Genomic DNA, 27,554 nt, shown 5'->3' on the forward strand with positions numbered 1-27,554 from the left:
TAAATGTTTTTAGACATTATTTAGACCGCAACATGACTCATGACTTTCAGTAAAAGTTGCAGTTGTATATTATGTATATTATATATATTATATATTATATTGGTGTATTAACAAGATTTAGTGTTTCATATATAAAATCTTCATGTGTAAAGTAACTAGTAACCAAAGCTGTTCAGCACTTACAGTACAGGCTGATTTTTACATCAAATCAGTATGAACGCTTTAAAGGAGAACGAAGGGATTATCAATGACGCTGTAACCTGGACAGAGGGAAAAAGATGAAACTACAAAGTATGACAGGTTCACTAAAGATGAGAGCTTGAACAAACCAGACCTTGTAAAGTCCTTGTCTAACACTTTGAGCTGTGGACACACACACACAAAAGCACATTCACAGACACATACAGTACACACTGCCTTGACCATGCTGCTTTCAGCTGTATTCCAGTCACAACAGAACAAAATTCACTCCTTTTATCTGTCTGAACTCATGTCTTTGAAGCTGAACTCTGGTAAATGTTGGTGTTTAAATATTAAGGAGCTCTTCACATATGGCTGAATTTATTCTCAGGGCGATAATGCCAGTAATTAAATGCCTTAAAAAAAGAGAGAATGCTGGGAAGTGTATTGCACTGAACTGCAATGCACTCAAAACAGTGTATATTTCTATTGGAAAACACAAGCACACACACCTAATTCCAGTACAATACCAGGATGTGTATTCATTGTCTTAACCTTTCATAGCTTCACATCTCCCAGAGGGGAGATCAGCATAACAATTCTCCTTGAGAGACTTCACAACCCTTCTCTGTACTAGTTGTTTTATACAAAACTTAACAAATACTTTAAAAGCTGTGACTAACGAGTTCATTAAAGAGTACTAACTCATTTATCAATGCTTTCTAAATAACTGGGAAACTGGTTTAAGGCTGCTGAGTCATAATTTTGATGGAACCATCTTACATAATATAAAGAAAAACAACATTAAATATGCATTACAAAGCAGAACCCATTTGTCAATAAGTTAATGATGCACAAGCATAATATGATGTTTGTCAAACCACTCTACTGTAGGTGAAATAACTAAGACAGATGACTCAACTCCACCTACCCCTCCTTATCAATTACAAATCTGCCCAGTTGTTAATTACTTTTACATAAGCTTTGAGTTCATTCAGTAAAATTGAGTTTAAAAATGAGCACTTGCTCTTTTTATCCATTTCTTTAATGTCATTGGATCCACTGGTGGCTTTGAATCCGATGAAAACCTAACAAGTGATTGGACAAACCGTGTCGCTACCATAAACCACTTTCTTACCAGGTCGGGCAGGAACTGTGAGCAGGACGGGCGGAGCTACGGCGCCGGAGACACTGACAGTCGCCGAAGTGACAAAGCTTGTTGCCGTGTCAAGAGGAAGCGAACACATGAAGGAATCCTTTGCTTCACAGACGACTGGGTTATTATCAGACGCAGCTTTCCCAGAGTTCACCTCTGAATTCTCTGCGTGGGGTCTAAAAACAGATAAGAAGATACTTTGGTCACTGTTTGCTCTGTAAATTAAGAACACATGATGAAATATTAACTTATTTTAGCAGACACCATTCACATTCATTGACTTGGTGGAGCTGGTCCAACTGATTCTGGCCAATAACAATAATTCAATCAGTTACTTTCACATTTTCAAAACTGAGAAATTAATCTCAGCATAAATGTGTTAGACTTTATGGAGCTTTTCATATAATTACTTTATCTTCACTGGCATAAAAGTGGAAAGTGGAAACCTGGGCATCTTTATAAACTGATGAAGACTGAGTGATATGATCAAAAGCTAATGAATGGACTAGGCAAACATCCCACAACAGTTTAATTCTGTACCACATGCACATTTTCTGTCTGGCATCTCTTATCGAGTGTGTGTTAGATCAGTGGTGAATTGGTCTCTTTATCCTCACCACAATAAAAGCCTGAAGCCACTATGATATCACACAGCTCCCCCTCTGCTCATCGAATCAAACACACATGCTTAACCTCCCCCCTCTGAGCAGACACAAACACACATACACCCACACGCCAGCTAGTTCACACACTCTGGTGAAGCCGGGGCAGAGTGAAACAAGAGTGAGCAGCTTCATACTCACAACAGACGCTGTAAGCTGATCACCATCAGACCAGCATCCTCCGTTTGGCCGTGGGATTGGAGATCACAGGTTAATTTTTCCCAGTTTGCATCAATTCTGCACAGTATGTCCAAACAGGAGCCTGATGAGAAATTACAGTGTCAAGTTAGCAGCACATTCAGCACCATCGCCAGATGCCACAGAGCAGTTGAGAGTGACCTCCTAATGAAGGTTTCTGAGAAACAGGCCTGGCCCTTAATTCTGAGAAATATTCTTCAGAGTGAGATACAGTGATGTGGACAGGAGACCGACAGTCTGGCAATTTAATCATGAGGAGAAAAATGAAGGTGAATTCATTCTCAAGTCTTTGCTTTTGGTTCATTGTTCAAATATCTAAACTCATTCAAATTAAGGTTGGTATGACAATCTAATAGATACTTTCATTTGAAATGCATGAGAAGGAAAAAAAAAACTTCAATAAATGAAGTTTAATTGAAAATGTTCTATTCATATTCTTATTTTGATCACAATAATTGTGTCGTGAAAATCTGATGTTGTGACAGTCCTATTTCAAACCCTTAACCCTTATTATCATTATACATGTTTGTTTTGTTATATTTGGGGGGATTTTTCATGCCTTTAGGATAAGGGGCAACAAACTGTATCAAGGAAGAAAGAATGGGAGTCTGACACACAGTATAATGATCATCTCATTATAAATCTTGTGCTTTTTGAGGCTGAGTCCACATGAGACATGCTCCAACCCCACCACAGCACCCCCTATAATTATTTTACATATAATGTAAGGTGTTTATATATATTTTTTTCTTTTTATATTTTAACATTTCTACAACAACATTGGTCCAAGCCAGAAGTCGATCAACACTAATCAAGTCGTTTTTGTTTTTTTTCCCTCTATTTTGTTGTTTTTGTTTATTTAAATCAGCCTCAGTCCCCTGCAGTCATTATCCCACACCTCTGTTGGGGAAAGGGATTTTTCTGAGAGCAACAAGAAGCGTAAATGAAATTGTGTAGGCACGACTAACATGCACTCGTGAGAAAAATGACGTATCATACCCTGTGGTTATTAAAAGGCCTCATAAGGCAATCAGGACGCACAGTGAGGCCTCAGCTTCTCTGTTTAATTATCAGTGTGTAGACATTAAGCTGGAAGGTCTCAGCTAATCACCATCGATCTGGACGCGTCGGTCCGCCTCATAGATCGATGCAGCAAAGCAAATCCCCCCCTCACCTCCACCATTTCTCAATATTGCCTCAGCTCCATCTTCACCTCCACACTGACAATATCAAGAGACCTTTTTGCAATCATTACTCATCTAAACTGGCCCCAATTTGCTTTGTAAACTTACTGACCGTGTCTTTTCTTCTAAACTGAGACATTTCTTTGAAAAGTGTCTGACATAAAAACAGCTGGTTTTTGTAATAACTGAGAGAAGGAGCAGGGAATCCTCATGAGTGAGATGGTGTGAATTGATCACAGCACAAGACTCACGCAGCCGCCCACTCTGACGTGAGTCTGGGAAAGGACACCACATAAAAAGCCATTAAAGGGTAATGAGCCCATCAGGCTGATCTTTGTGGGGGGTTTCGCTGCTGGTGACAAGTGACGCTGCTGTAAGCAAATCATCAGGCTGTGGCAAACAAACCAAGAGCAAGAGCCAAACCATTCAGCCGCCCTGTTTTCCGCACATGGTTTCCTTGTTCCTTGTAAGCAAACACAGTAACGTATAATGTTTCCTCATATACACAGATGTTTGCTCTGTATATTGAGCCAAAAGTTGAACATAGATTTGCACCAAACCATCAGGAGGAATGCTCCTCTGTAGCACCACTAGTGGTGAAAAACTTATTTAAATTGTAGAAACCACCACTGACAGTGGGCAGCACTGCATGATGAGTTAGCAAGGCCAGTACAGGCCTAAGTGTATACTGTTTAGGTAATGAGGCAGAGAGCAGGAGCCTGAGGGCTCAGGTGGTGGATGTGGATGTGGCGGTTTGGCGCCTGACTGTCATGCAGGAGGCCAGAGGGTACATCCATCCCACCACTGGTCTGCGGTTTTATTTACCGGTACCAAGGTCTGTCTTGAACTTTACCCAAATATTTTAGTTCTTCAGTGGTGTTCACAGCACAAACATAATTTATTTGTCAAAACGATGAACTTCCAGTAAAATCAACCATGTAGTCAAGATGCTGTGTGCAGATGTTGCACAAAGCATGAAAAAGTTTTGAAACCATCATTTATCATCATTAATCAATCATTGCTATGTGCCTGTTCTGTTACTTTATACATATATTTTTTAAATATTCTGGTCAAGTTATCGTGATGCTGTTGACATTGTATTGTTAATATCTTGGCTGACGACATTCAGCACAGAGCAACCTTTGGAGAAAACTCATAAGTTGGAAACACTGATGAATCATCAGCTAAGAGACATTTTGTGCAGCACTCCACTGTTGAATGAAATCTTACCGGCGGAGGGCTCGTGAGGACGTGATTCAGTTATCAAGCCCCTGTAGCTGCAGCGGGGATACGGTGGGAGGTTTGATTCAGTACGGTTCGTTCCGGGTGCGTGCGTGCCGCCTGCCTCAACAACAAGGTGGGCTGAAGGTGAGTCACAGCACAGCTCATCCTGCCAGGGGAGGTCCACAGCACCTGCCTGGAGAGATGATCCCTCCTCAGGCTTTGAACACTGAACACCTGTTCACAGAGAGGAAAACACATGAACTCAGGTTTGAGAATTGGGCAGAAGAAAACTGATGTTTGTACTGTTTGTATTGTATGTTTATCATGTGTCTGTATCTCAGAGAAAGATAGAAGAGAAACAATGGAGGTACAAAACAACCTTGACATGTTATATAATTGAACCCCAGGTGTTAGTCAATCATATTGGTCTTCAACTACCACTGGATCTCACATGGTACAGTTAAAGAAAGGGGTGTTTTCATTTTGGCACCTGAAACTAAATGAGACATACACTAGGGAAATCTGCCCACTACAACACAATAACTCAAGGTCTCAAGTGTCAACACCGCTGTGAAGCTGTGGCGTCCTGTGTTATCAGGAGATTACATTGAACGGACACACTGTTAGCATTGTTATTTCTTCACACCCTGAATACGACAGTACTTAAGGAGAAATGTCAAGTCCAAAATTAAATTCCTGCCAATAACTGCAACAGGGATTTCACAGTTTAATGATTTCCAGGTTCATTTAAGTAGTTATGTCATGTTATGTCATAACAAATCTCAGAGAACTGTTCTAGAAAGGTTGTGAATGTTCTGTTCTGTGAAGGCGATGTCTCATTGTTTCAATTGTATTTCCATTGTCCAGCAACCAGAATATTATACAACAAAGCTAAACATACAGTAATTCATCATTTACCCAAAGCTACAGAATTCATAATGGAAGAAGTACACATAGATTTAGTTTAGGACCGGGAAGCTGCAATCTACACAACTGACAGAAATCTACCTCTACTATGGTATAGGTCCTGGATCTAGAGTGTGACTGTATCACTCACATTTTAATTGCTTTTGTTCGTGAGCTGGAAATTTAACACAAAGGTGGCAGCACAGATGTTTCTCTACCCGGATATGAAAACAAATGAAACCTACAGCTGGGTGTTGAATGCATTTCAGGCACCAGCTAATTTACTATGGCACAAATATAGATAAGAAAACACAGGCACAACACCCTGGCATTGTGGGGATGGTTCTTCTAATGATCTTTATATTGTTCTTTGTCGTATTAAAATTATCTCTATTTTTATTTGACATTTTTAATGGAGGGTGGGAGCTAAAAAATGTCAATAACAATAATTCCAAACAAAACTAACTTTTCATTTTTCACCATTTCTTACGTCTGCAATTGTTTATTAAATTGCATGAAGGAAACACAGGAGACATGCTGCAGCTGAGAGGTCACATCTGTTGAGTAGGAGGAGGAACTCACCATAGGACACCAGGGAAATATGCATCAGGACTGTCAACATCACAGACTGAATCCTGTGGAGAGACACACAGGGCATAAGCAGTGGACAGATGGACAAAGACACAGTCAAGAAAGAATAAAGAGAAACTACTGTAAGCAAAGAGCGAAGACTGAGTAACATAGATGTGGAGTAATAAAAGAAGATAAAGTCAGGACGGGTATCAATGTGGGCAATAGCAACAGATCATGCATAGTGTGTGGGTGTGAAATTATCTGATATCTTTTCAAAAGAACAGGTGTGATGGGAAAGCAGAGGCAGGGCACACGTGTGTCACTGACAACACAGGATCGTGGCTTTGACATAGTGATGAAGAACAGCAGAGGAACTGGTCAAGCAACTTCTGTGGTGACTCATCTCATCATCAGACAAAGGACAATGGTCTGCAGTTCTAATTAACCTCTCTTATCTGATGTCACGTTTTGATCAGGTGTAGCCTACTGAATTGGATGTTATTTAACAGTGTCATTTGAATAAATGTGGTTACACAAGACAGAACAATGCTTGGTCTCTTTCCTCAGTAAGTCTCGTAATGTGTTTATTGCTTTCTGTTTCATGCAGCTACCTATTTCAACTTCTTTGCCTGTGTAGGTGCTTGTTTTCCCTCTTAATTGCACCAAGTGATGTTCAGCGTAAGGACTGTCCACAACACCCAGTCAGTAAATAAATATACGATATCAGCATCTCCCTTCTCCATCTTCACTCAATGTGTAGGCTATACTGTATATCTACATGGGTAATAAATTAGCGTAGGCACTCCACTTCTTTCTACATAGTCACAACAAGGAGCTGCATTAGTTCCTCAAGGGCGTATGCCAACACCTTGATTATGAGTCATTGAGTCACTTGAGTAGAGACAAACTGGTGTGTAGGCCAAAGTCAATAATATGCCGTCACACCAGTCGTGACTAAGTATGTTTTTACTTTAAGTTTGAGCAATCTGTCTGTTGCGGTGTATTTGAAGAAACAAGTCCAGGGAATCGAAACGTTGCCACTGTTTTTGTTACTATTAACGTTTAACATTTCATGACTGTTAGATGAACTGATTGACTGACTAGACCCCACTGGTGTTTTCATCAGTAGGAGGGGGAAACAGCCCATCATGATCAATCCAGGCATCCGTGCTTTCACCTCCCTGTCAATTCAATTCGACAATGTCAGCTCAGTGATGAGAAGTTGACCGCAGCACTTACATTGTAGTGGTCATAGTGTGAGCATGGCCTGGCTGGGCTTTGGCTGGGGTGAATCTCACTGAGGAGAGAGAGAAAGAGAGACAGAGAGGGTTGATCATACATAAGGATCTGAAGCAGTGCTGCAAGTAAGGTCAGCATTCACTGCAACAGGACTGAACCTGACTGGATGTGAATTCAAGAATTATTCTTGGCAAAGGAAGAAGCAGATGCAGCAGCATTTAGAAAAAACACTGCAGAGGGTTTCTCAGACACATTCAATTTGAGAGGTACATCTTCTCACTGACAGGAGCAGCTCCCTCTCTTCTCATAAGACACTCCGCAGCCGCTCCTCAATCATTCACTCATGGGAAGAACTGATTCTGCCACGCAACACAAGGAGGAAACATAAACGCTTAAAATTTTCTCTAGAAGTCAGTCACACATGACAGAATTATTTCGCAACAACCCACATGTCTTTGCTTCTGTATCTGCACCAAGTTACAGCTTGTCTCCCTGACATCAAATGCTCCAATTTGGAAAAAGCTAGGAGACCTTCAACAAGTCATCCAAGCATATACTGACATTGAATGAATGAATGAAACACAGTAATAAAAGGAGAAAAAACTAACTAACAACAACACAGTCTATCCTAATGTTTGTTTTCTCCAATATTTCTTCTCTTTTTAATACATGTTCTGCTCTAATTTGTTTGTCATTTAACTTCATTATGAAGCTCTGCTTTGTTTTGGTGCCAAACAAGAGCGGGGAAGGAATACATGAATACAGCCACAGCATCTATTAATTCATTGATATTCTAGACTAGAGCAAGACAAACAAACAGAGAGAGAGGACACAGTGGAAAACAGCAACACGGGACTGTGTGTCTGCACATTTGTGCCAGGAGTTGTCTGTTCAGCGCGTGTGTAATAAAGTCAATCATTTGCAAATATGTACCAAAATTTGTCAATGTGTCAAAGAATCTTTGTCTGTATAAAACACAACTGACACAAAAGCAGACCAGCACATGAGCATGTTGTATGATCCAAATGGAGTAAAACAAGAGGCAGGTAATCAATAATCATGTATGGGATGTAAAGCAGCACCATCAGTGTGAAGAGCCACATCTGTCACCAACAGGTGGGCAAGACAACGCCTGTGGGCTGGTTCCTGAGGGATGTAACGACCTGTCATGCATTGAGTCCTCTGTGCTGTGATTTTCAGTTTCCATATTAACAGGAACAGAAACCTGAACTAGTGTAGGTGATCTTAACTAAAAACTCAACACTGCAAAAGTTCATACTTTTGTTAATCTTTAAACGTTCTGAGGTTTGGTGTAAACATTTCACAGTGGACCATTAAAAACAGATGGAACACTGGACCTTGTTTGTTTCGATCATGTTTTTGTAGTCTTTTTAGAAGCTTGGATCTTGTTTGCCGCAGTTGCTCAGTTCTGTGAACTAACAATTATAAAGTAAGTTTTTGCCTTTTCAATACATGATCAGCAGAAACCAGCATCTAGGCACAAATGTCAATGTTAGCCTCAGGCTGTGATAAAATATTCTGCACCCAGTTTCATTTGCAGAGTCTCACGAAACTCTTTCAGCCTCTTTTTAACCTAAACCTGTGCTTTAGTTAGCTCTATGGTCATTGTATGTGTGCTTTTATATAATAAAATCACAATTTACTACTAAATAAACATGTTCTGATGAATCTAAAAAGTTCATACATAAATTAACCTGATAGGAATATCTATTTTGGGACTTCTCCATGAATTTAATTGCGTCCCATTGGTCCAAAGCAGTGATTTGAAACGCTGCTTATGACGGTGTTTTTTAATCAGAGATAATAATAGGATCACTGTCACAGTATAAACAGCATCACATCATCTCAGCCAAGTTCACATCATGCCATCATGTCATTATATTACTATAGAGCCTTTAAAGGGCCAATCAGAGGGGAGAAAGTAAGATTCATGCAACTGTCACCGTCTCACTCACCACAGCACCGGGGTTTGGTGAGGAGTGACTGTAAAACTGAACCACAGTCAGCTGCTGGTTTACCAGCTCCGTTGTAATGGTGCTGATGTATAACCACACGACTCATTTCACGGCAGACTACTCATGTATTTACCCGCTGATGCCTGCTGGTGCTCTGTCTGTCAGCTCCATTCGAGAGCTGTGATGATAAACTGGATGATCAACTGATCTTGTCTCGGTTCCTTACTATAAAGAATCTGCTGCTTCTGTTTTGTTTTTGTGACAGTAAACTCAACAAATTTGGGTTTGTGGGCAATCCAACAATAAATCTGTAGACTTAATGTGAGCTTCGGACGGCTGTGATGCTCATGTTTCACTATTATTTAGAAGGAACGATTAAATGGGTAAGTAATGTAAATTTATGTAGCACTTATCTCAGACATGAGTCACCAAGTGCTTTGCAGAGCCTTAAAAGGAGTGCATAATCCCAGTGGGTGATGTGTACGATGCAGAAAACATAGAAACAGAAATTGAAATACATAATAAAACAGAGCAGATGAACTGAGAGTTACTGAAAGTTACTATTTTAATCTAGAATATACACAACTCCACTAGCGCTTATGTCACCTACCACCACTTAATCCAGTTAAACTGTCATGAGTCAGCCCAATGGATGTTCAAGTGAGCAGCCAGGATGTGAGACCATCCACCAAAGTGTGTGAGGACTGAGTGAACTGAGATAAGGGTCAAGAAGAGGACGTGCATCCAAGCTCATAATATCAATGGATGAATCACTAGAAAAATGTGAATGGATGGTCACAAAACTATCAACGAGATGCAGGTGAGTGAGCATCACTGACAGATCTGACAGCTGAGATGCTGCAAACTCTGAGCTGCACAAGATAAAAGCGGAGGGACACTGTGCATTGCAACCTCAAAAACTCATTCAAGGATCAGCAGTGGTGGTTCAATTCATCCACGCTCAGCTGCTGCCGTCTGGTGTCGCCTTCCTCGTCGCCTTTTGGAAACAATTGAGCTGGATGCAGACAACCATGTGAAACTATTTTCCACATGCAAGGGAAGCTCTGCCCCTCTGGCTCCATCAGCTATTCATCCTGCTCTGACTCACTGCCTCTGACAGTCTGGAGCTGCTGCTGCTGCTGCTTTGCAGGAGAGGCGCGCTGGGGCTTGTCCCCTTCCCTCCATCATCATCATCATCATGCATGAGCACCAACAGAGACCAACGTATTTCCAACAAGTTTGTGCTTCTATATAGCTAATAAACAAGTGCTGAGAAGTAGTTATACAAAGTGCCAAAATCTTTGAAAAATGTACATTACAATCTTTCTCAAACAGAAATGTTCAGCTCAGCAAGATAAAGAACTTTTCACAGCCAGATGTTAGGATTTTGCTGCTAGCCTATAACAAGTCTACCGTATTCACTTAGCTGACAAATGAAACTCTGAAAGGTCACAGCTCATCTGTGCCGATCATCAGGGATGTTTAAAGAGTGGATAAAGAGCCTGTTCTTACATCGCTCCTCGAGCTCAGCGCTGCCTCTGCGTCCGCGTTGCTCTTTGCTCCGAGTCACAGTTTGAGTCAGGTTGAAGTTTAAATCCTCACTGAAGCGGTCAGAGCGCGCGGTCCATGGCTGAGCCGAGGCTGAGAGCAGCGACACTGCTCAGGGTTTCCTACTGAAGAGCCTTTCCCCCCTCCTCGCTCTCTCGCTCTCTTTCTCCGTCTCTCTGTCATAGGCTACACACACACGTTCAACCCACACACACGCGCCGCTGCTGCCCTTTCCCTGACGTAGAGCTCCGTCGGGTTGGAGGAGGAGGAGGAGGGGAGGAAGGAGGAGAAGGAGGTGTCGATCGCTGACAGACGCTGAACAGGACATGCCCTCGTGATGCGTTCAGGAACTCCTACGGAAATCCTACCTCTTGATGATCATAGAACAATGTAAGCCACGCCAAAACAAAAGCAACCTATCTATCAACACGGTAATACACTAATACTTCAGGAATACATTACAATTACATGAAAATGTCCACTTTATTTATCAGCCAGCCATATTTGATAGGCTAGCCTACTAGGCCTACTCCAAATTCAGATTTTACACAGGCCAAAATATGTTTTCAAAACTTGTGTAATTATGGAACCTACTGATTGAATTTTATGTATTAATAAGCATTTTTCCTTCTATCCACTCAATGGGTATGAAAATCAAGTCTTCATAAAGCTAGCCATTCATTTAAGGTTTAGACTTTAGGTTTAGACTTTAGACTGCTTTATCCATCAATCCATCCATCTATTAACCTCATCTACTATTTGTTCCTCTGATTTTTGTTGTGTCTCTAGCTAGCAAACCCCACTATCATCAATCGCACTTATGACTAAGTGTGATTCACAAAACCCAAAACAAAAAAACGATGTAGACCAGGAAATGTTCCTCTTGATTTATGGCTCTCGTGACAGATTGTTGCAAATAAGAGTCTGCAGCTGTGCACATTACTCTGTTGTAGTTATGATTGCTAATGAAAAGGCAACCCCATGTCAACTAGTTATAGGCTTTTAGTATCTCAGACTCTGACAGATCCAATGCTCAACAAGAGCTTTTATATGGTAAATAATAATTTCAGTGGCTAAACTCTGAGCTATAGCTCACACACAAAGTGATACTATTGTCTCAGATTTGGCAACAGAACAACAAGAAACAACACAGTCATTACTCACTCAAGTCCCATTTTAAAAATTAATTGAAACAAATCTGCCGCAAGCATATCTTTTCACAATATCTTTGATTGCCACTCCCAGGCGAAGGTTGCCAACAATGAATAACATGATGCTACGTGCTTCGTGCAAATGTCTATGTCTTCCCATCAAAGAAAAGCAGGCTTCAAGAGAACTGTAAAGATGCCAACCAACATCTGTGAGAAAACCTGTCTAGCCTCACAGCTATGTCCCAAATATGAGACAGGCACCTGTTGTATTCGGGAGTCAATAGATCACAGTGGTGTGCAGGACAAACAGAGGGACAGAAACTGAAGAGATGCAGACTTCTGCTGACATTCAGCTTATTTTTTTTTAAAATTCGGTTAAAAACCCGTCTGTTTGAGTCCTGGAAAAAAAAAGTTTCCAACCAGATGTGGACCCTTGGGCATATTACTTGGTCAAACTATTTTTCCAAATGCAAACAGACTGTCAAGTGATTTCAATTGGATCATTTGTCAGTGAGAACTTCTGCCATAGGAGTCTGCATTGAATAGTGAATGATTTTGTTGTCCTGTTGAATGTGGCCTGATATTAGAGGTATATTTACTGCAAATGTCAGTAATTTCCATGTTGCCCCAGATGAAAATACACACCCTTCTTTATGTCCATCCATGGGTCCCTCCTCTGCTGACCTCATATACCTTTACATTACAGCTGGTGAACATGAAGCCAAAATAGAAGTGAAGGCGAGAGACTGTTGCTGTATTTGTGGAAATAAAGCAGCGTCTGTGTCAGTGGAAAACACAAGTGTTGTTGGTTGGGTGCAGTGTGAACGTGGACATTTACAGAAACCAGGATGAATAGAACAATATTCACATGTGCCCGAAGCTTATCTGTGGTTCCCATGAGCATAACATTTATTGGTGGGGTTGACCCAGCAAACAGCACTGAATGCATCATTCTAACAGAGTGTAATTGGTTTTTACGTTCAAGTGCATTTCAGAGAGAATCATAAATGGGAAGATAAAACGTCTGTGATTACATGCTGTTTATAATTAATATGGGATTTCAAAGTTGTCAAAGTAGCCTTATTATTTATTACAAATAATCATCAATTTTACATTCTTGGTGTGTTCAGGATCTATGAGCTTTCTAATACCCACACATTGGGCAAACAGTTGATGTCAACAGCAAATCCTCAAATGTGTAACAGATAATAAGATAAAGTGTGAAGTAATTATGACTATAAGTCACTGGCTGTCAGGCAGTGAGATGATGATACATATGTGTCTTTATGGGGGTTGTCATATATACAGTAGGTGTTGGTGGCTGGTTGTTAGAATAAACATCAATCTGACAAGATAATGGTGTGTTTGTCTGTAGGTGTGAATCCTAAGGAATTAGTTTACAATCCCACACCTTTGATTAGTTTCTTCAGTACGCTGTTATTGTACAGTGTGTGTCTCTAATTCCTTCATGGTGAATTATTGGTTTATTGTTTGTTTTAGGATTTATGATGAGGACAAGTTCGGTAACAGTGGCCTACGGGTAAGGTTAGGGTAAGTGTTTTAAAAGTGTTAACAGTTTAAGACTGTGTTTAACAGTTTGTTTGATTATCTCTCCGTATGATTACACACATCTTGCATCACTTCCTGTGAGAGTAAAACAGAAACTTTTAAGCACTATAGAATAAGGACATAACATTAAGGGCCAAGGTTAGAAGTGACCAGTCCATAAAATGTTCGTAAACACAATGATATTCACTTTCACATTCCTGGGAAGGTCGGTGCATGATTCATTGTCTGTGTTGTTGTGTTCTTGCCACCCTGTAACTTGTTTTGTTCATCTACCTGTGGGTTGATAAGTCTTAATTATCAACATCATGAAATTGCTCAACTAGCTCCAACCTGCCTGTATTGCCCTATGTGTTGTTTCTCATAACCTGTGAATGAGGACACAGCATTGATTAATTTGGGACCAAGGTTGGAAGGATCCAGTCTTTGAAATGGTCGTAGACAGGCAAAGACCTTCACATTCCTGTGGGGAGTTAAGAGTTTCCAGTTCATCTGGCCTGCATGCCTTTGGACTAAAGCAAGAAACTGGAAGACACCCAGGCAGACATGGGGAAAACCTTCAAAGTCCTCCAAGGACACAGCCAGGTGGCACATTTGGATCCAGGACCTTATAAGCCTTGTGGCAGCACCACTGACCACAAAGCCTTCACCTTTGGAACAACAACCAGCCTGCGGTCATGTTATGGTCGAGCATGGGTAGATATTGTTACGGTTGTAGGTTTTTAGCTGCTTTAGCTGCTTGGAAAAGGTACAATGCAGTGTCCTCACAGGTACAGGTTTTCATGGGTGTGGGCAACAGAGTGAGTTATGGTGCCTGCAGCCACAATCAAACTTTATGACGTAGACAGGAAGCGTCATTGTGTGCATGCAGACAATTGGCTTGTGTGAAGGGGAGGAGATTCATTTGCAAATGAATCTCTTCTATCTGCGTCATTATGGAGGCACGACGATGCTCTGTCACAGCCCACTGATCTTTATACTGTAGACGTGATTTTGGCTCATCACTGCTGTAAAGACTGCTGGGGGTTAGCAGCATCTTGTTTCACACAAATCCCCTCAGAGCAGCAGACAGCGGTAGTAACAAAGTGACAGGACAAAAGATATAAGGTTTGGTCCCTTTTGCTGAAGTGCAATTACAGGACGCTATTGTCAGTTGAATTGTGACAGCGGACTGGCAGCAATCTCAGCTGCTTTCTCTCTTGCACAAACAAACTGATCAAATAACCACTGATTTATGTTCTTTTAAGTATCTACTGAAAAAAGAGCCAAACATTTTCACATATAGTTCCATTTCCCAATTGCTCTGACAAAGGTTTTCCTGACTAATAAATTTAGTTCAAATTGACCAAATCCTTTTTTTTTTTTTCTAGTTTTAGGAACATTGTGGAAACTTTAACAAATCACAATGACTTACTCTAGAATTTGGCAAAAACTAATCATCTATTTTTAATAGTGGAAAAACATCCAGACAGATGTTCCTGTTCAGACATACAGTCGACATGACTCATAAAGACAACATACTTTAAATTCTTTTTTAAAAAGCCTAAGAAAACACTAACATGCTGCTATATCCAAAAACTGCCATCTCAAAAGCACCTCAATAAGCCTTTATTTCCCATCTATAGAAATATTTTCCATTCTTCCTGAGCAGAAAGCAGAGCTTGAAGTGATTCAGAAATGCAGCCACAGTATTAGGTTAACATGTATGAGGGTCACCGATGAAGCGCAGGGAGGGGATCACACCGTCGCAGCAGCAGCCCCACCTACAGTGCGCATTCAAAATGAGGGGATGACCTCATTCTAACCAATGACATCATCCCAACCTGTGTGCAAGAATGACATCATCCTCTTAGTGTACTGTAAGCCTCATGTGAAGACTTTTTGTGATCCAAATATCCAGACTATTGTTATGAGCATGGGTGTCAGCATCAGCAGATGTTAATCTTCCTTGTGTTTGTTTGTTGTACAAACCATAATAATCAAACAATCTAATCTGATCACCTTTGATGTTCAGTCTTTGGGGTTTAAATTCTGGATACAGTATGTGTTTTCCAATTTCCAATAGTGAAGAAGGAAGAAAAGAGAAAGAAGAAGACAACTGCTGCTGCTACATGTAGCCTGTGGTTATATTGAATCATTAACATATGGCACTGCAGGCGTCAACAGTATGCCTTTAGTCCGGGGTCTTGTTAGTTCAGCTCTTATTATGAATTTATATCTATAAATCAATGCATATTTCATATATTAGCCACTTGTTTTGAGGATCCAGGATAAAATATTTGTTCTTCTCAATCAATCACAGTGTTCATCTGTCTCCCATTCCCTATACCCAATGGTCACTCCCTCACCCACCTCACTCACGTTTACTATTTCCTATCCAGCTCACAGTGCAATGTATCTACCAACTGTCTTTTTCCAGCCATTTGTCAGATCGTTGCATAATTCATCGTCTGTGCTGTCGTGTTCCTGCCATCCCGTAACTTGTTTTGTTCCTCTATCTGTGACCTATTAGTCTTAATTACCAACCTCGTGAATTTGCTCGACTAGCTTCAACCTGCCACAAGTACTAAAACACAACAAGCATCACTATATGATGGCGGAAATATCATCCATTTCTCTCAAATCCACTATCCATCCACCAAGAAACAGTCCCAGTGATATCAGTTCACTATTACTCCCATGTCATCATTGCTTAGGGATACGATTTGTCATCCAAAAACACTGTCATCGCTCAATAGATGAGTCAAGTGTTTTACACTGTATCAACATTATGAGATGAATCTTTATACAAACAGCCCCCTGAGCCCTGCAGTGTAAAAGAGCCGCCTGCCTCATGCAGGGAAGCCGCTCATGAATAATTCATCAGATTTTGTCCCTTCAAGAAAAAAAGAGAGAAAGATACCCAGGGTTACATACCAGAGAGATGATGTCATTCTTGCGAACTGGGTTGGATGATGTCACTGAAGGAGATGATATCATCTTCTTTTATTTATTTATTTTTAATGCATGGGGGCTTCAACTATAATGCGACCCTCCTGCTCTACGTGCAGATTGAATTCCTGTGATCACTGAAGGATGCAGTGTAGCCTGATTTTACACAATAAGCTGTGAAACTCATATTTCTCTCACTGCTGTGCTTTTCTGTCAAAGAGAGGAAATGAGGTGGAGTATGGAGGTTCATTGTTAGAGAGGAATGAGATACTGGCATCGGTTTCAGTTTATTTCTAAATGGAGCAGTCCAGAGATTTCATATTTAACTCTGTTAAAGTCGAGAGACTTTAAATATCCTGTATTTTGTTTCCTAGTACAGATCTGCTTCCACCAACACTGAATCCTATGCTATAATGCAGCTCAACCTCCACAGTATCAGTCTCTAAAACAGACTTTCTGTTTATATTAATTATTTTTTATTCATTTCCATCCAAAGATCATCCTTAACACACTCTCAGGTTGATATTTTGAGACAGACATCAGAAATACACAAATATTTGTTCTGAGACTGAATAATGTTACTTTTTTAGTCAATGTATGTTCAAATTACTGCCAATGGCAAGAATTTTAGAAAAAATTTGGAGACATTTTTTTGGAAAAAATATATTTCTGGAAAAAAAAAGTTACCTTTTTTTCCATAAAGTGAATTTTTTTTAACCAAAAAGTGAACTTTTTTTTTTTTTTTTTACCAAAAAGAATGGCAATAAGTCATACAAGTCATACAAACGGCTTCATTTGGGCCAAGATGTCCACTGTCCCCTGGTCCATTTCAGTCTGAATATTCAGAGGATCATCTCCCTACAGGACACTGACCCTTTACCCATGTTTACTGGAACTCATTTCCTTATCTGTTTCTATCAGGAATTTTCATACTGTGAAAATGCAAAATACTCCTTTTGTCCTCTCATTGTGTTTTTTTTTCTATCATGGCTGGATTTTTAGGACAACAGAGTTCCTTGTTTTCATGTTTGTGGAAGTTCCATGAGCTGGACATCCTGGTTTTCACTGGCCCTCTGCCCAGGGTCAAACTATGAATATCCTTATTCCAGAGAAGTGTGCAGCTATAACAGCAACAGAAGTGTTGACAATGAGCAGCAGCTGTATGAACCAGATGAACCACCAAAAACCCAGAACCCTTTGTTTCTTGAGGCAACATAAGTAACCAACTTGAGTGTAAGTGCTTGTTTATATCATGAATTATAAGGTCATCATCATCACAGAAACTAGTGAGTGTTGAGTGATGTGTTTTCCAGAGCACAGCTGTATCACATGTCCCCTCTGGACAGATGCTGAAGTATACAGTAAGCTGACCCTGCACTGCTCATCATGAGTTCTGCTCAATGCAGCAAATATCTATGAAGTAACACATAGATCAGTTTGGGGCCATCAGCCAGAAAGCAATAAAAGTAAAAAAACCTGCTGACGTCTGCCACTTTGACACTGACAGAAGGTGACGATCCAGAATCAAAACAGCACATGACTGCAGGTCATGTGACGAGGTTAAAGAGGGGAGGCTTAATAGATGCTTAGGTGGTAAAACTACAGCCAACACAGCTGAGTGAGATTTGCTCATTTGAGATTTTGGGGTAAAATTTCATTGGCTTTTTTCCTGGACTCTTTGTCGTCAATGTGAAGATGCCAGGAAATATTCCAGGAAGTCACTGCATTTAGCCAAGAAATAATCATGCTACAGCCATAATAGTGTTGCTGATAGACAGATTTTTTTTTTTTACCCTTTACAGAGACCCATACTGGCTGTGTCCCTCTCCTCTTTATGCTGAAACAAGTTACAGTAATTGTTTCTTGGTTCTAGATGCATACATTGTGGACAATTTTGAGATGATTGTGACAAATCAGTCAAAGTCAGACAAAAAGCAGAATTTGTATTACAAGACAGAAAACAGGCATTGTGCTATCATCAGAGCCCACACAGCAAGAGAGCCACAAAGTTTAGTAAGTTCCCAAAATGATGCTTATTTTTTGGTTTGTTTGTTTGAATTCTTTATATGCAAAGAAGAAGAAAGAACAAACAGCAAAGGATTTTTTTTTTAAGCCACCAAACCAAACCACCACATATTTCCACTGGACTATTTTAGTGTCAAGTTTTGGTCTATTTGAAGGTGGGAAAATCTGTATCTCTTCCTGGCAGCACATTTCAAGAGATTTAGCTAAATTTCATGTTTTCATGAGGCGACGCAGTATTTTTCCACTGTTTTGCCCACAGTGTCTATCCGCTGAATTACAGGAAGACAGGGCCGCACATGAGATGCTGCACCTGCCAAACATCAGCCCCAGCGAGAGACCAAACAGATGAAGAAAATGTCAGGGAAGCAGAGAGAGAGGGAGGGAACACGGGTGAGTCAGTGCAATGTACAAATAACAAAATGACAAAACAACATTGTGCAAGGCTGCAAGCAACATTTAATCTGTGGCCAAATTGTCAAATAAGTTTGAAGATTTAGTTATTTGTTCACCCAGATCAGAATCTCTGATCCAAACGCAACACAAGGCATCTATTAGACACCAGGAAGATTGTGTGATTGTGTGCCTAAATACAGTCTCAATGCACAATGAGCACACAAGTAATAGATTTAATGAGTTGCATATTAGTGCTCATCAGCAGACACAAACACCAGCCCGGGCTTTGTGCGTGCACAACAAGTGAAGAACACATACTACTGCCAGATGCAACTTGGGTAACATCTGGTGGAGGTGCTGCATGGCCAAGCTTCGAGACACGTCTGAACGGTTTTGTCTGTTACTTTTTAGCATCAGAGGCTGAAGCTAAAGGCCTGAGGGATGAGATGAGCGTTTCTTCATCTTACAGTCTTTGTCTTTTTTTTCTTTCTTTTGTCTTCCTTCATTATCCTCTCTGTGTTGTACGCACACACCGACATAAACGCACGCAGTCTGCAGCAGTGCTCGCACGATGATGTGATGAAATGACAGTGCTGTATTGACTGTCTTCTTGTTCCCTGCTCTGCCATAACGGCATCATCACAACATGATGGAGTCACTCATAAAACCACAATCACCGCCTCTCCCTGGGATACAATTTCAACCTTGTTTCTGCACACACACACACACACACACACACAGTCACACACAAATACACTCACACATTCAAGTGCTCTGTCACTTATTCCACACAGCAGAGATGATGAGGGCTCACACAGCTGCCCTCTCATTTTCTCCTTTGAGAGGCGCGTTAAGATTATAAGGAGCTACTTCTTCCCAGGCTAAAAAACAAATATGGAAATAATTAGAAATGAAGCCTGAAAGGCACAAAAGTGCTGAGGTGTCCCAGTGCCAAGCTTATGCATCATCAGATTTTATCTTAAAACTTAGTGAGCCATCCCCTCCTACCCAGCACAGTAAAGACACAGTCACAGTGAGGGCATTGAGTAGGGGTCTGTTATCTGTTTCAGCACTGATGTCAGACCGCCCAGCTTCTTTAAACAACAAAAAATAAAAAAAATAAATTGGGGGTTTTAGAAGAAACAGGGCAAGGGCAGTTTCAGCAAATTGTTCCTTCCTGGTGGTTTTGCTGAATCATTTTACAGTCAGTATTTTTTTTTTCTTTCAAATATACAAAATGCATTGTGGCATTTCATTTTGGTGGGATTTCAAGGATTCAGAGGTTTCATTTCTTGTTTTTAGAACAGAAAAAAATGCAGAAAAATAAACAGTGTGTACGTACAGCATATGCAGAGCAGGAGTGTTGATGGTGACCCTGACTGTTGGTGCTGGAGAAGAACTAGAAATGGGAAAAAATGTCTGATAGAAAAAGTGCTCAAAAGTCAAAACAAATGTGAGGTGAAACACCTGCAGTCACAAAGATGGACTACACCTGATAACTGTTCAAGTATCAGCCCAAACTGTCAAACTGTGTTGCTGCACTCGGTTTTATGCACAAAATGTAAGACTTGTGTGAGAAATGGGAATATGCGAGAAAAAAGTTCACAACCTCTGTGCTCTCTCATTTCAAAGCTCACAACATAAACTTTTCTCACCGGAGATGACAAAAACCGTCAGACACAGGCTGTTTGATTCAACAAGCACTTCATTTGAAGCATAATGTCACATTTTTGTGTTTGGGACTGAGTCATCCCTGCGTGTGACATGGAAATCTCTCTCATCAAGGTCATCAAGGCTGAAATGTCATCAAGATCTCAGCAGAAAAGGTGAAATGATCAGTTTATCTGTGGTCGTCTCTGCATGTGACGCATTTTGCAAGGTGCACAGACACACAAACACCAATGATAAATGGCACCTATGGAGTGTTATCAATAATAAACACAATCTTGTTTTTATCAAATATTTCATGTCTTTATGAAACCAAATTATATTTATAAAATTATAGATTTATTATTAGAGAAAATTCATTATGAGATGACAATTATCTAGATTGCAATGTTAAAAGTGAGTCCAACACAAATGTGGAAAGACTTAGATTGAACGTGTTGTTACAGATGCCAGATATATTGTTTGGTACTATGGGTTTGACATTAATAAGGGATTATTTTTGCAACAGCAAAAGCATTTGAAGAACCTGGACTTCCACCGTACTTGTTTCAGAGATGTCTTGGGTGAATTGTGATTGGTGGTGAGGTAAAGGGAAGAGTTCAGAAGGTGCAGAAATGCAACACGTTGGTGTCATAATAACACAGGAGCAACATCTGGGATTTCCAAACCACTGTGGGTCTCACATCTCTACATAATGCGCACAACTCCACAGCTGCCCACTCAGTCTGAAACAACTCATATCAGTCAAGCAGTAGGCAATAACATCCGACCCCCCCCCCCAATTTCTATCAACTGTGCAGACACAAAGAGCGTCTGTTTGGCATCTAGAGCCATTCAAACTGTTTTATATTTCTAAATGAAAGCTCTGAAGTCATAAAGTCTGGAAGAGAAGAGTCAGTTGTGTTCATTAAGGCAACGGTTGTCAGTGTTGTTCTGAATGAAAGCACTCCATCTGCTCTTTTTGAGTCACACTCCCCTGGCTGGAGCAAAGAATCACATACTATATTATTCTTATTTTCCACTGTGATGCTTTCAGCAGAAATCTACTTTGAGCCACTCATTTTCAGCCTGAAGGCCGTTGATGATTAGTTTTTATTTTTTCAGGACTAAGGGATGAAATTTCATCTTTGTGCAACAGGTGCTCCAAACTCAGCTGCATAATAGTATGTAGGGAAAGACTCTGACATGATTAATAGTCAGTGTTGTGGTCAAGTCAAGTCACCAAAACTAGAGTCGAAACTCAAGTCCCAAGTTTAAGTCAAAGTCAAAATCATCACAAATTATTGCATTGTTATTGTATGAAGCCTGGTCATATTCAATAACCATCAATAGCATTAATTAGTTCAAACATCTCCATCTTCTACATCTCAGCTTCAAGGTCTCTTAAGTTTAATGGACTTTTGTTTTGTTTTTTTAAGCTTTCATGCACCTTTACCTTTTGAAACGATTTAAAACAGAGCTGGTCTTTGTCTGTATCATCCACATCAGTGTCCAGACTCTCAGCTCCATTCACACGTTCCACAGCTACTATCCCGGCCATGGGTCCCATACAGTAGATCAGCGTAGACTACTTTCTTACTGATGGACAAGAGTGAGTGAGAAAAACTGATCAACTGTTTTTCTGAACAAAACTCAATCTATCTCAATCTGTCTTCTGCTGAAATCTGATTAGATCTTTACAGACATGGCACCATGTTGTAGCGAGAAAGCTAACAAAACAAACACTTGCTGACGCAGGTGCAGATGCGGCAGGAAAGATATTACAAAGGTTAAAGTGTTTTTTCAGAACATGTCCAGAACCTTCTACAGGCTCCTGCATGGGCCAGTGAGCATAAGAGATAAGTTTGCTTTGAAACATTTGCTGGAACAACTGAAGCCTCCTTACACAAACATTAGCTTGTGTAAGAACTCATGATCTGCTTGTACAACCAGTGGGGTTATTTTTTTATGTGAGGCTTTCAAAAGCAAAATGGCCATCTTGTTTGTCTGCCGTTATGTTTTTTCCAACTATTCCTGCCACATCAATGCAAGTCGAAACAACAGTTAAACAAACTGCATTGATCCAGCACTCAGTCACAAACCTGTATGTGCAAGTGCACGTCCATGTGTTCATTTGTGTTCCAAACATTTATAACCAAAAAAAAGCACATCACAAATCAACTTACATACGCAGGGAGGATGAATTAGCGTGAGATAAACAAAAACAGTGAGAGAGCGCCTGGATGTTCATTTCAAATAATGACAAAATGGAAAAAGGTGAGTAAGCAACATTGCAAATAAAGAAAAGTGGACAATCTTTTCATTTCATTGAAAGTCTGATGTATATATTGTTTTCCACTAAGTATCTTCCAGGAAGATTGTCACCACGGGTGAAAGCATCATTATCATCACAGACAAAACAACAAGTGAAGTAAAGCAGTGTGTTGTCAGACATCATGATTTGCTGCTCAGCTCTGTGGATGGTTTGGATCCAATGACTCACAGGAGCAGATAGACTGACTGACAGACAGAGAGTGGGTGGAAATCACAAACACAAAACACTCGGAGAGAGAGAGTCACATGTGAGACCTGCAGAGCCTCAGGCAATGTCCAACAAAGTCTCTTTTCACACTGTAGCTACCTCAAACCTTGGACCCTGCATTGCCGTGGTATTAGAAGACATCCGCTGATTGGGGTTAAGTGCAGTAAGTCCAAGGATATGAAATGTGACTGTCAATGTTTGTGTTTATCTGTGTGTTAGCCATGCATGATGAGATTACAGGTTACAGGAGGTTACTGCACTGAATAGCAATTAGCAAAATCAGGTAGAGCCACTTCATGATACAAGTTTTTTTTCCATCAAGAATTAAAAGTGAAACTGACAGAGCAGAAAGATCGAAACTCAGTGTCTGCTTTTATACCCACAGACTAAATCAAAAACCCACCGCAACACCCACACTGCCTTGTAGTCACTATAAGTAAAGTTGCTAAATGTTTTTAATTATTTTGTCATAGTATATTCATGCAATTTTACTTTTCCTATGATTATGCAATAAAGAAATATTATTTTCCTTTTGAATAAAAGTACGATTCATGGGCAGAAATTCTAAATCGTTTTATTTAAAGGGATAGTTCAACATTTTGGCAAATTGGCCCATTGCCATAATCTTAGGAGGTTGGTAGGTTTGTTACCTTTTAATGTCGGTGCAAGCTGTTTTAAGAACGGCAGGGCAGAGCCGCGAGCTGCTCAGAGCTACTGTAACGGAGGGTCCGGGTGCACTCACTCACCCATAAAGGGTGTGCAAACCCAGCTGCCAAGCGGTCATTGATCTCTTGCCAGAACGGTTTGCATCGTTGCACGTCGTGCGGGAGACCAGGGTTCGAACCCCACCTGGGGCAGTTCCGAAACACAACACAGAGGGCCAGATGACATCGGCTACACTACGCTATGGAGGCTAATGGGATTTCCTGGTTTCCCTCATTAAACTCATCAAATACACAATCCAACAACTCCAAAACGCTCTCATGGACAAGTTGTGACCTGCACATTTACCACGCTGTGAGATAATAACGGAACTCCTAAAACTATAGGGATTATGGCAATGGGCAAATTTGCCAAAATGTTGAACTATCCGTTTAAGTATGGTGGTGTTTAATGTGGTGAAAAATATATATATTATAATGCAGTTTGGATAAAGTTTCAGCTGAATGTAAACAGCTCCTGAGGTTATTAAATCTCCCAAATTCCCTCCAAAAAAGTAGGAGGATTAGACCTCAGTCTCTTTACAGGTAACTACAGCATGAAGATAATAAACTTCAATGGCATAGGGTTCAAAGAACATGAACACTTTAAGCCTCCTGTGTAAATGCAGGGCTTTCAGGTCCAATAGAGTAAACAGCCCAGGAGCCATCATCACCATAGAGACCTCTGTGACCATAATCTCACCTTTTACCCTCCTAGTTTAAATAAAGCAAATGGTCAAACGGGCTGCTAAATGCCTCCTGTGACACAACCACAGCCGTTAGCTCTGACACAGATTGAAAAACAGGAGTCTCGACCTCTAAGAAAATCTGGTACTGGGCTGTCGATCGAAGCTGCTCTGGTTGGTTTTCTGCCTGAGGCTCAGCTGAAATGTGTCTGCGGCCAGGGCCTCTGATCTCTGCTAACAGTGTTTTAGAGAAGCCACTGGCACTAGCCTAAACATAAAAAGCTGTGTTCACTGCTCTGAAAAAAAATTGGCCTATTAAGAATTCATACACAGAGCCAAATTTACTTTAGGAGTAAATAGGCTCAATTCTAATACTGACATAAGGCAAGAGCTTTAAAACAGAAAAGATACTTACTTATTTGCCAGATAAGGATACTTATCCAATAAGAAGTTAGAGCCAGCAGACAGGTAGAAGAACCAGTCAATGCACACCGTCAAAACGAAGACCAGCACGTAACCCCAAGGTGATGTGTTGGTAGTTATTGTACAGAATAAATACATATAGATATCGATAGGGAAGTGACAAAAGACTGTTCAAATCACTGCTAATGATGCTGCAACTCAATGGTTATGTATCAGTTGTGTTTTGGCACAAGCTTATTTAAGTTTAGTTGTAGATCACAGTAGGCTACTGGTTTAGATATGTTCTGTATATACGTAGCCAGCATGTCCCATATAACACAATAACATTAAAACATTTTGATCAGCTCTAGCTTGCTTTCTTTAAAATTAGCTCTAGTTTTCAAAAGACACCACTGCAAGACTGATTTTATATGGTCGGAAGGCTTTTGTTATGGAGGTGTATGAGTGACGTCCTCGTGTCAATCAATCAGCGCATGCAGTTGAAGCGCAGATTAGCCTGTCACCCTCTTCATCTTACCCTCCTAGCTGATTTTTTTGGAAACCCGACAAATCTTTAATAACAGAGGCCACAACAAAGTGAAAAACATGCTACAACGATGTTGATAAATGAGAAGGTAATGATGACAGTTATAAGCTCTTCTTCTGCAATATACAGGTCTTGACTAGGATTTGAACCCTGGGTCTCCCGATCTAGATTCAGTGCCAATGAGCCATAACCCACTGAGTTATCCAGACCAGCTGGGTGTACTGAGCTCTACAGCGTTGTCTCCTTCACAAAGAGGAGATGGTGGCAGGCTCCCAATCTGTCAGTCATCAGCCTAAGGCAGAAATAATAAACTAATCTTCTATTGACCCATGCAACATAGTACTGACTGGGATTCAAACACCACCAGCCTCCCTAATCATAGTCAATGGCACTAACCACTGACTTATCCAACTGCATGTGGTGATCAGAGACTCCCCTGACTGTCCACTCACTCACACAAATACACGCAGACAGAGTGACAGCTCATATACGCCAGTGTTCAGAGAGACAGGTGGTCATGCAGTTCCCAGTTCAGTTCCCATGTTGACAGAGATCACACAAAGCCCTTCATGGCACTCTAATAAAAATTGTCTTTCCCCCACATCTGGGATCTGGTTGCCCTACTGTAAACATGTTGCTTCGGGGCGCTTGATGCTGTCGTTTCTCTGTTGTGTTTCTTTTTGAGCCTGTTTTTGAAGTGTGAAGGGATGCCAAACCAGTTGTTGCCCTCCATTTCCAGCCTAAACATTTCCTGGCACCAGCTGCATACTTATCTGGGATCTGGTCGCCCTACTGTAAACATGTTGCTTCGGGGTACTTGTTGAAACCCCTGAAGCTGTCGTTTCTCTGTTGTGTTTCTTTTTGAGGTGTTTGAAAGTCTGTTTTTGAAATGTGCAGGGAGCAAAACCAGTTGTTGCCCTCCATTTCCAGTCTAAACATGTCCCGACTCCAGCTGCATACTGTACTTATCCATGATCCTCTCATCCCACATATGACATATTTGACAAAGAACATTTCTAAGCTTAAAACCATCTTCCTTTACATGTGGATATTTATAGGCTTCCAAGCCAGACATGCACCACTCTGGCAGCATGCCCTTTTTGTGTTTGAAAAAAAAAAAAACAATAACAGTGTTATGATCAAAAATTTAAAGGAAAAAATATGGAGGTGGAGAAACAGTGTAGGAAGGAGCAGAGACGTATATTTGATCATAACAAAGAGAGCGCTATTAAGAATTAGAGGAAGGGAGGCAGGAAGAAAGACAGCAAGAGATTCAGGGAGGCTGTTTCAACATGACACAAGACACAAGGTTGAGCCAGCAGTGTCTTTTCCTCACAAACAACAAACAACAACTCCAGAAAATCAGAAAACGAGCAACTTTTTGTGTGTCGGTTCAGGTGTGAGTCATTGTGTTCAGCTTGTTGGCTGTAATCCATCTCGCTGCTTTTGTTCAGCGTCTTATGAAATGCTGTAATATTTGAGAAAACCTACTCACCAGCTGGCCCCTTAGTAGAAGGTCTTCACAAGTATAACATGAAAAGTAAAGATCCGACTGATATCCTGAACATTTGAAGTGACATTTTGAAGTCCCAAAAGACTGGCTGTTTTATGTAGAGCAGTTTGTCTCTGGGCATGAGAGGCTATTTCTGATGCATGGTGTCAGAATACACACCAGCCACTCAGGCCTGGAGTTGCATACAAGTGTTTGCACTAATCTGTGTATCTACAGGTGTGTGGGAACTGAAATGCAGATGGCACGGGGATTAGGTTTTTATTTGGCAATTAAAACAAAATCTATTTTTGTGTCTATGTACATGGACTGGATGTGTATATATTTGTAGTTGTGGTTTAAGAGAGAACAAGAGCTCAGTGACAAGCCTGCTGCGCTGCCAGTGACCTACACACACTTTCCACTCTGGTTGAGGTACAAAGGAGTTTTCTGTGTGTATGTGTGTGTACTGTATATGTGTGCGTGTGTGTGTGCAGGGTATGGGACAAATGATATGTGATCCTATAATTCCTCTGAAGCTGACGCACTCTAGCCAAGAGCTGCCTTTGAGTTTCAATGTCACCCCATTTTACAACAGCGCCCTCCGTAACCCACCCAAGTCCAAACA

At 40.7% G+C, this 27,554-nt stretch overlaps 1 protein-coding gene across 2 annotated transcripts in view; it reads right to left on the minus strand.

The window, feature by feature from the left end:
- Positions 1-27,068, minus strand: part of lepr (leptin receptor) — a 40,408-nt gene extending 13,340 nt beyond the window's left edge. The window contains exons 1-6 of one of the 2 annotated variants that reach the window (XM_083970524.1): positions 26,933-27,068; positions 7,323-7,380; positions 6,093-6,145; positions 4,611-4,838; positions 2,140-2,260; positions 1,319-1,512 (exon numbers count right to left, since the gene is read on the minus strand). In XM_083970524.1, the coding sequence (XP_083826650.1) occupies positions 1,319-1,512; positions 2,140-2,260; positions 4,611-4,838; positions 6,093-6,145; positions 7,323-7,336 (610 nt within the window). In that variant the 5' untranslated portion in view covers positions 7,337-7,380; positions 26,933-27,068. Of the gene's footprint in view, positions 1-1,318; positions 1,513-2,139; positions 2,261-4,610; positions 4,839-6,092; positions 6,146-7,322; positions 7,381-10,810; positions 11,023-26,932 lie in introns of those variants that run through there. The other variant, XM_083970525.1, reaches the window with a different exon arrangement.
- Between the last annotated feature and the right edge of the window lie 486 nt (positions 27,069-27,554).

The sequence above is a fragment of the Trachurus trachurus genome (assembly GCF_905171665.1).
Source record: "Trachurus trachurus genome assembly, chromosome: 4".
In the NCBI taxonomy this organism is placed as follows: Eukaryota; Metazoa; Chordata; class Actinopteri; order Carangiformes; family Carangidae; genus Trachurus; species Trachurus trachurus.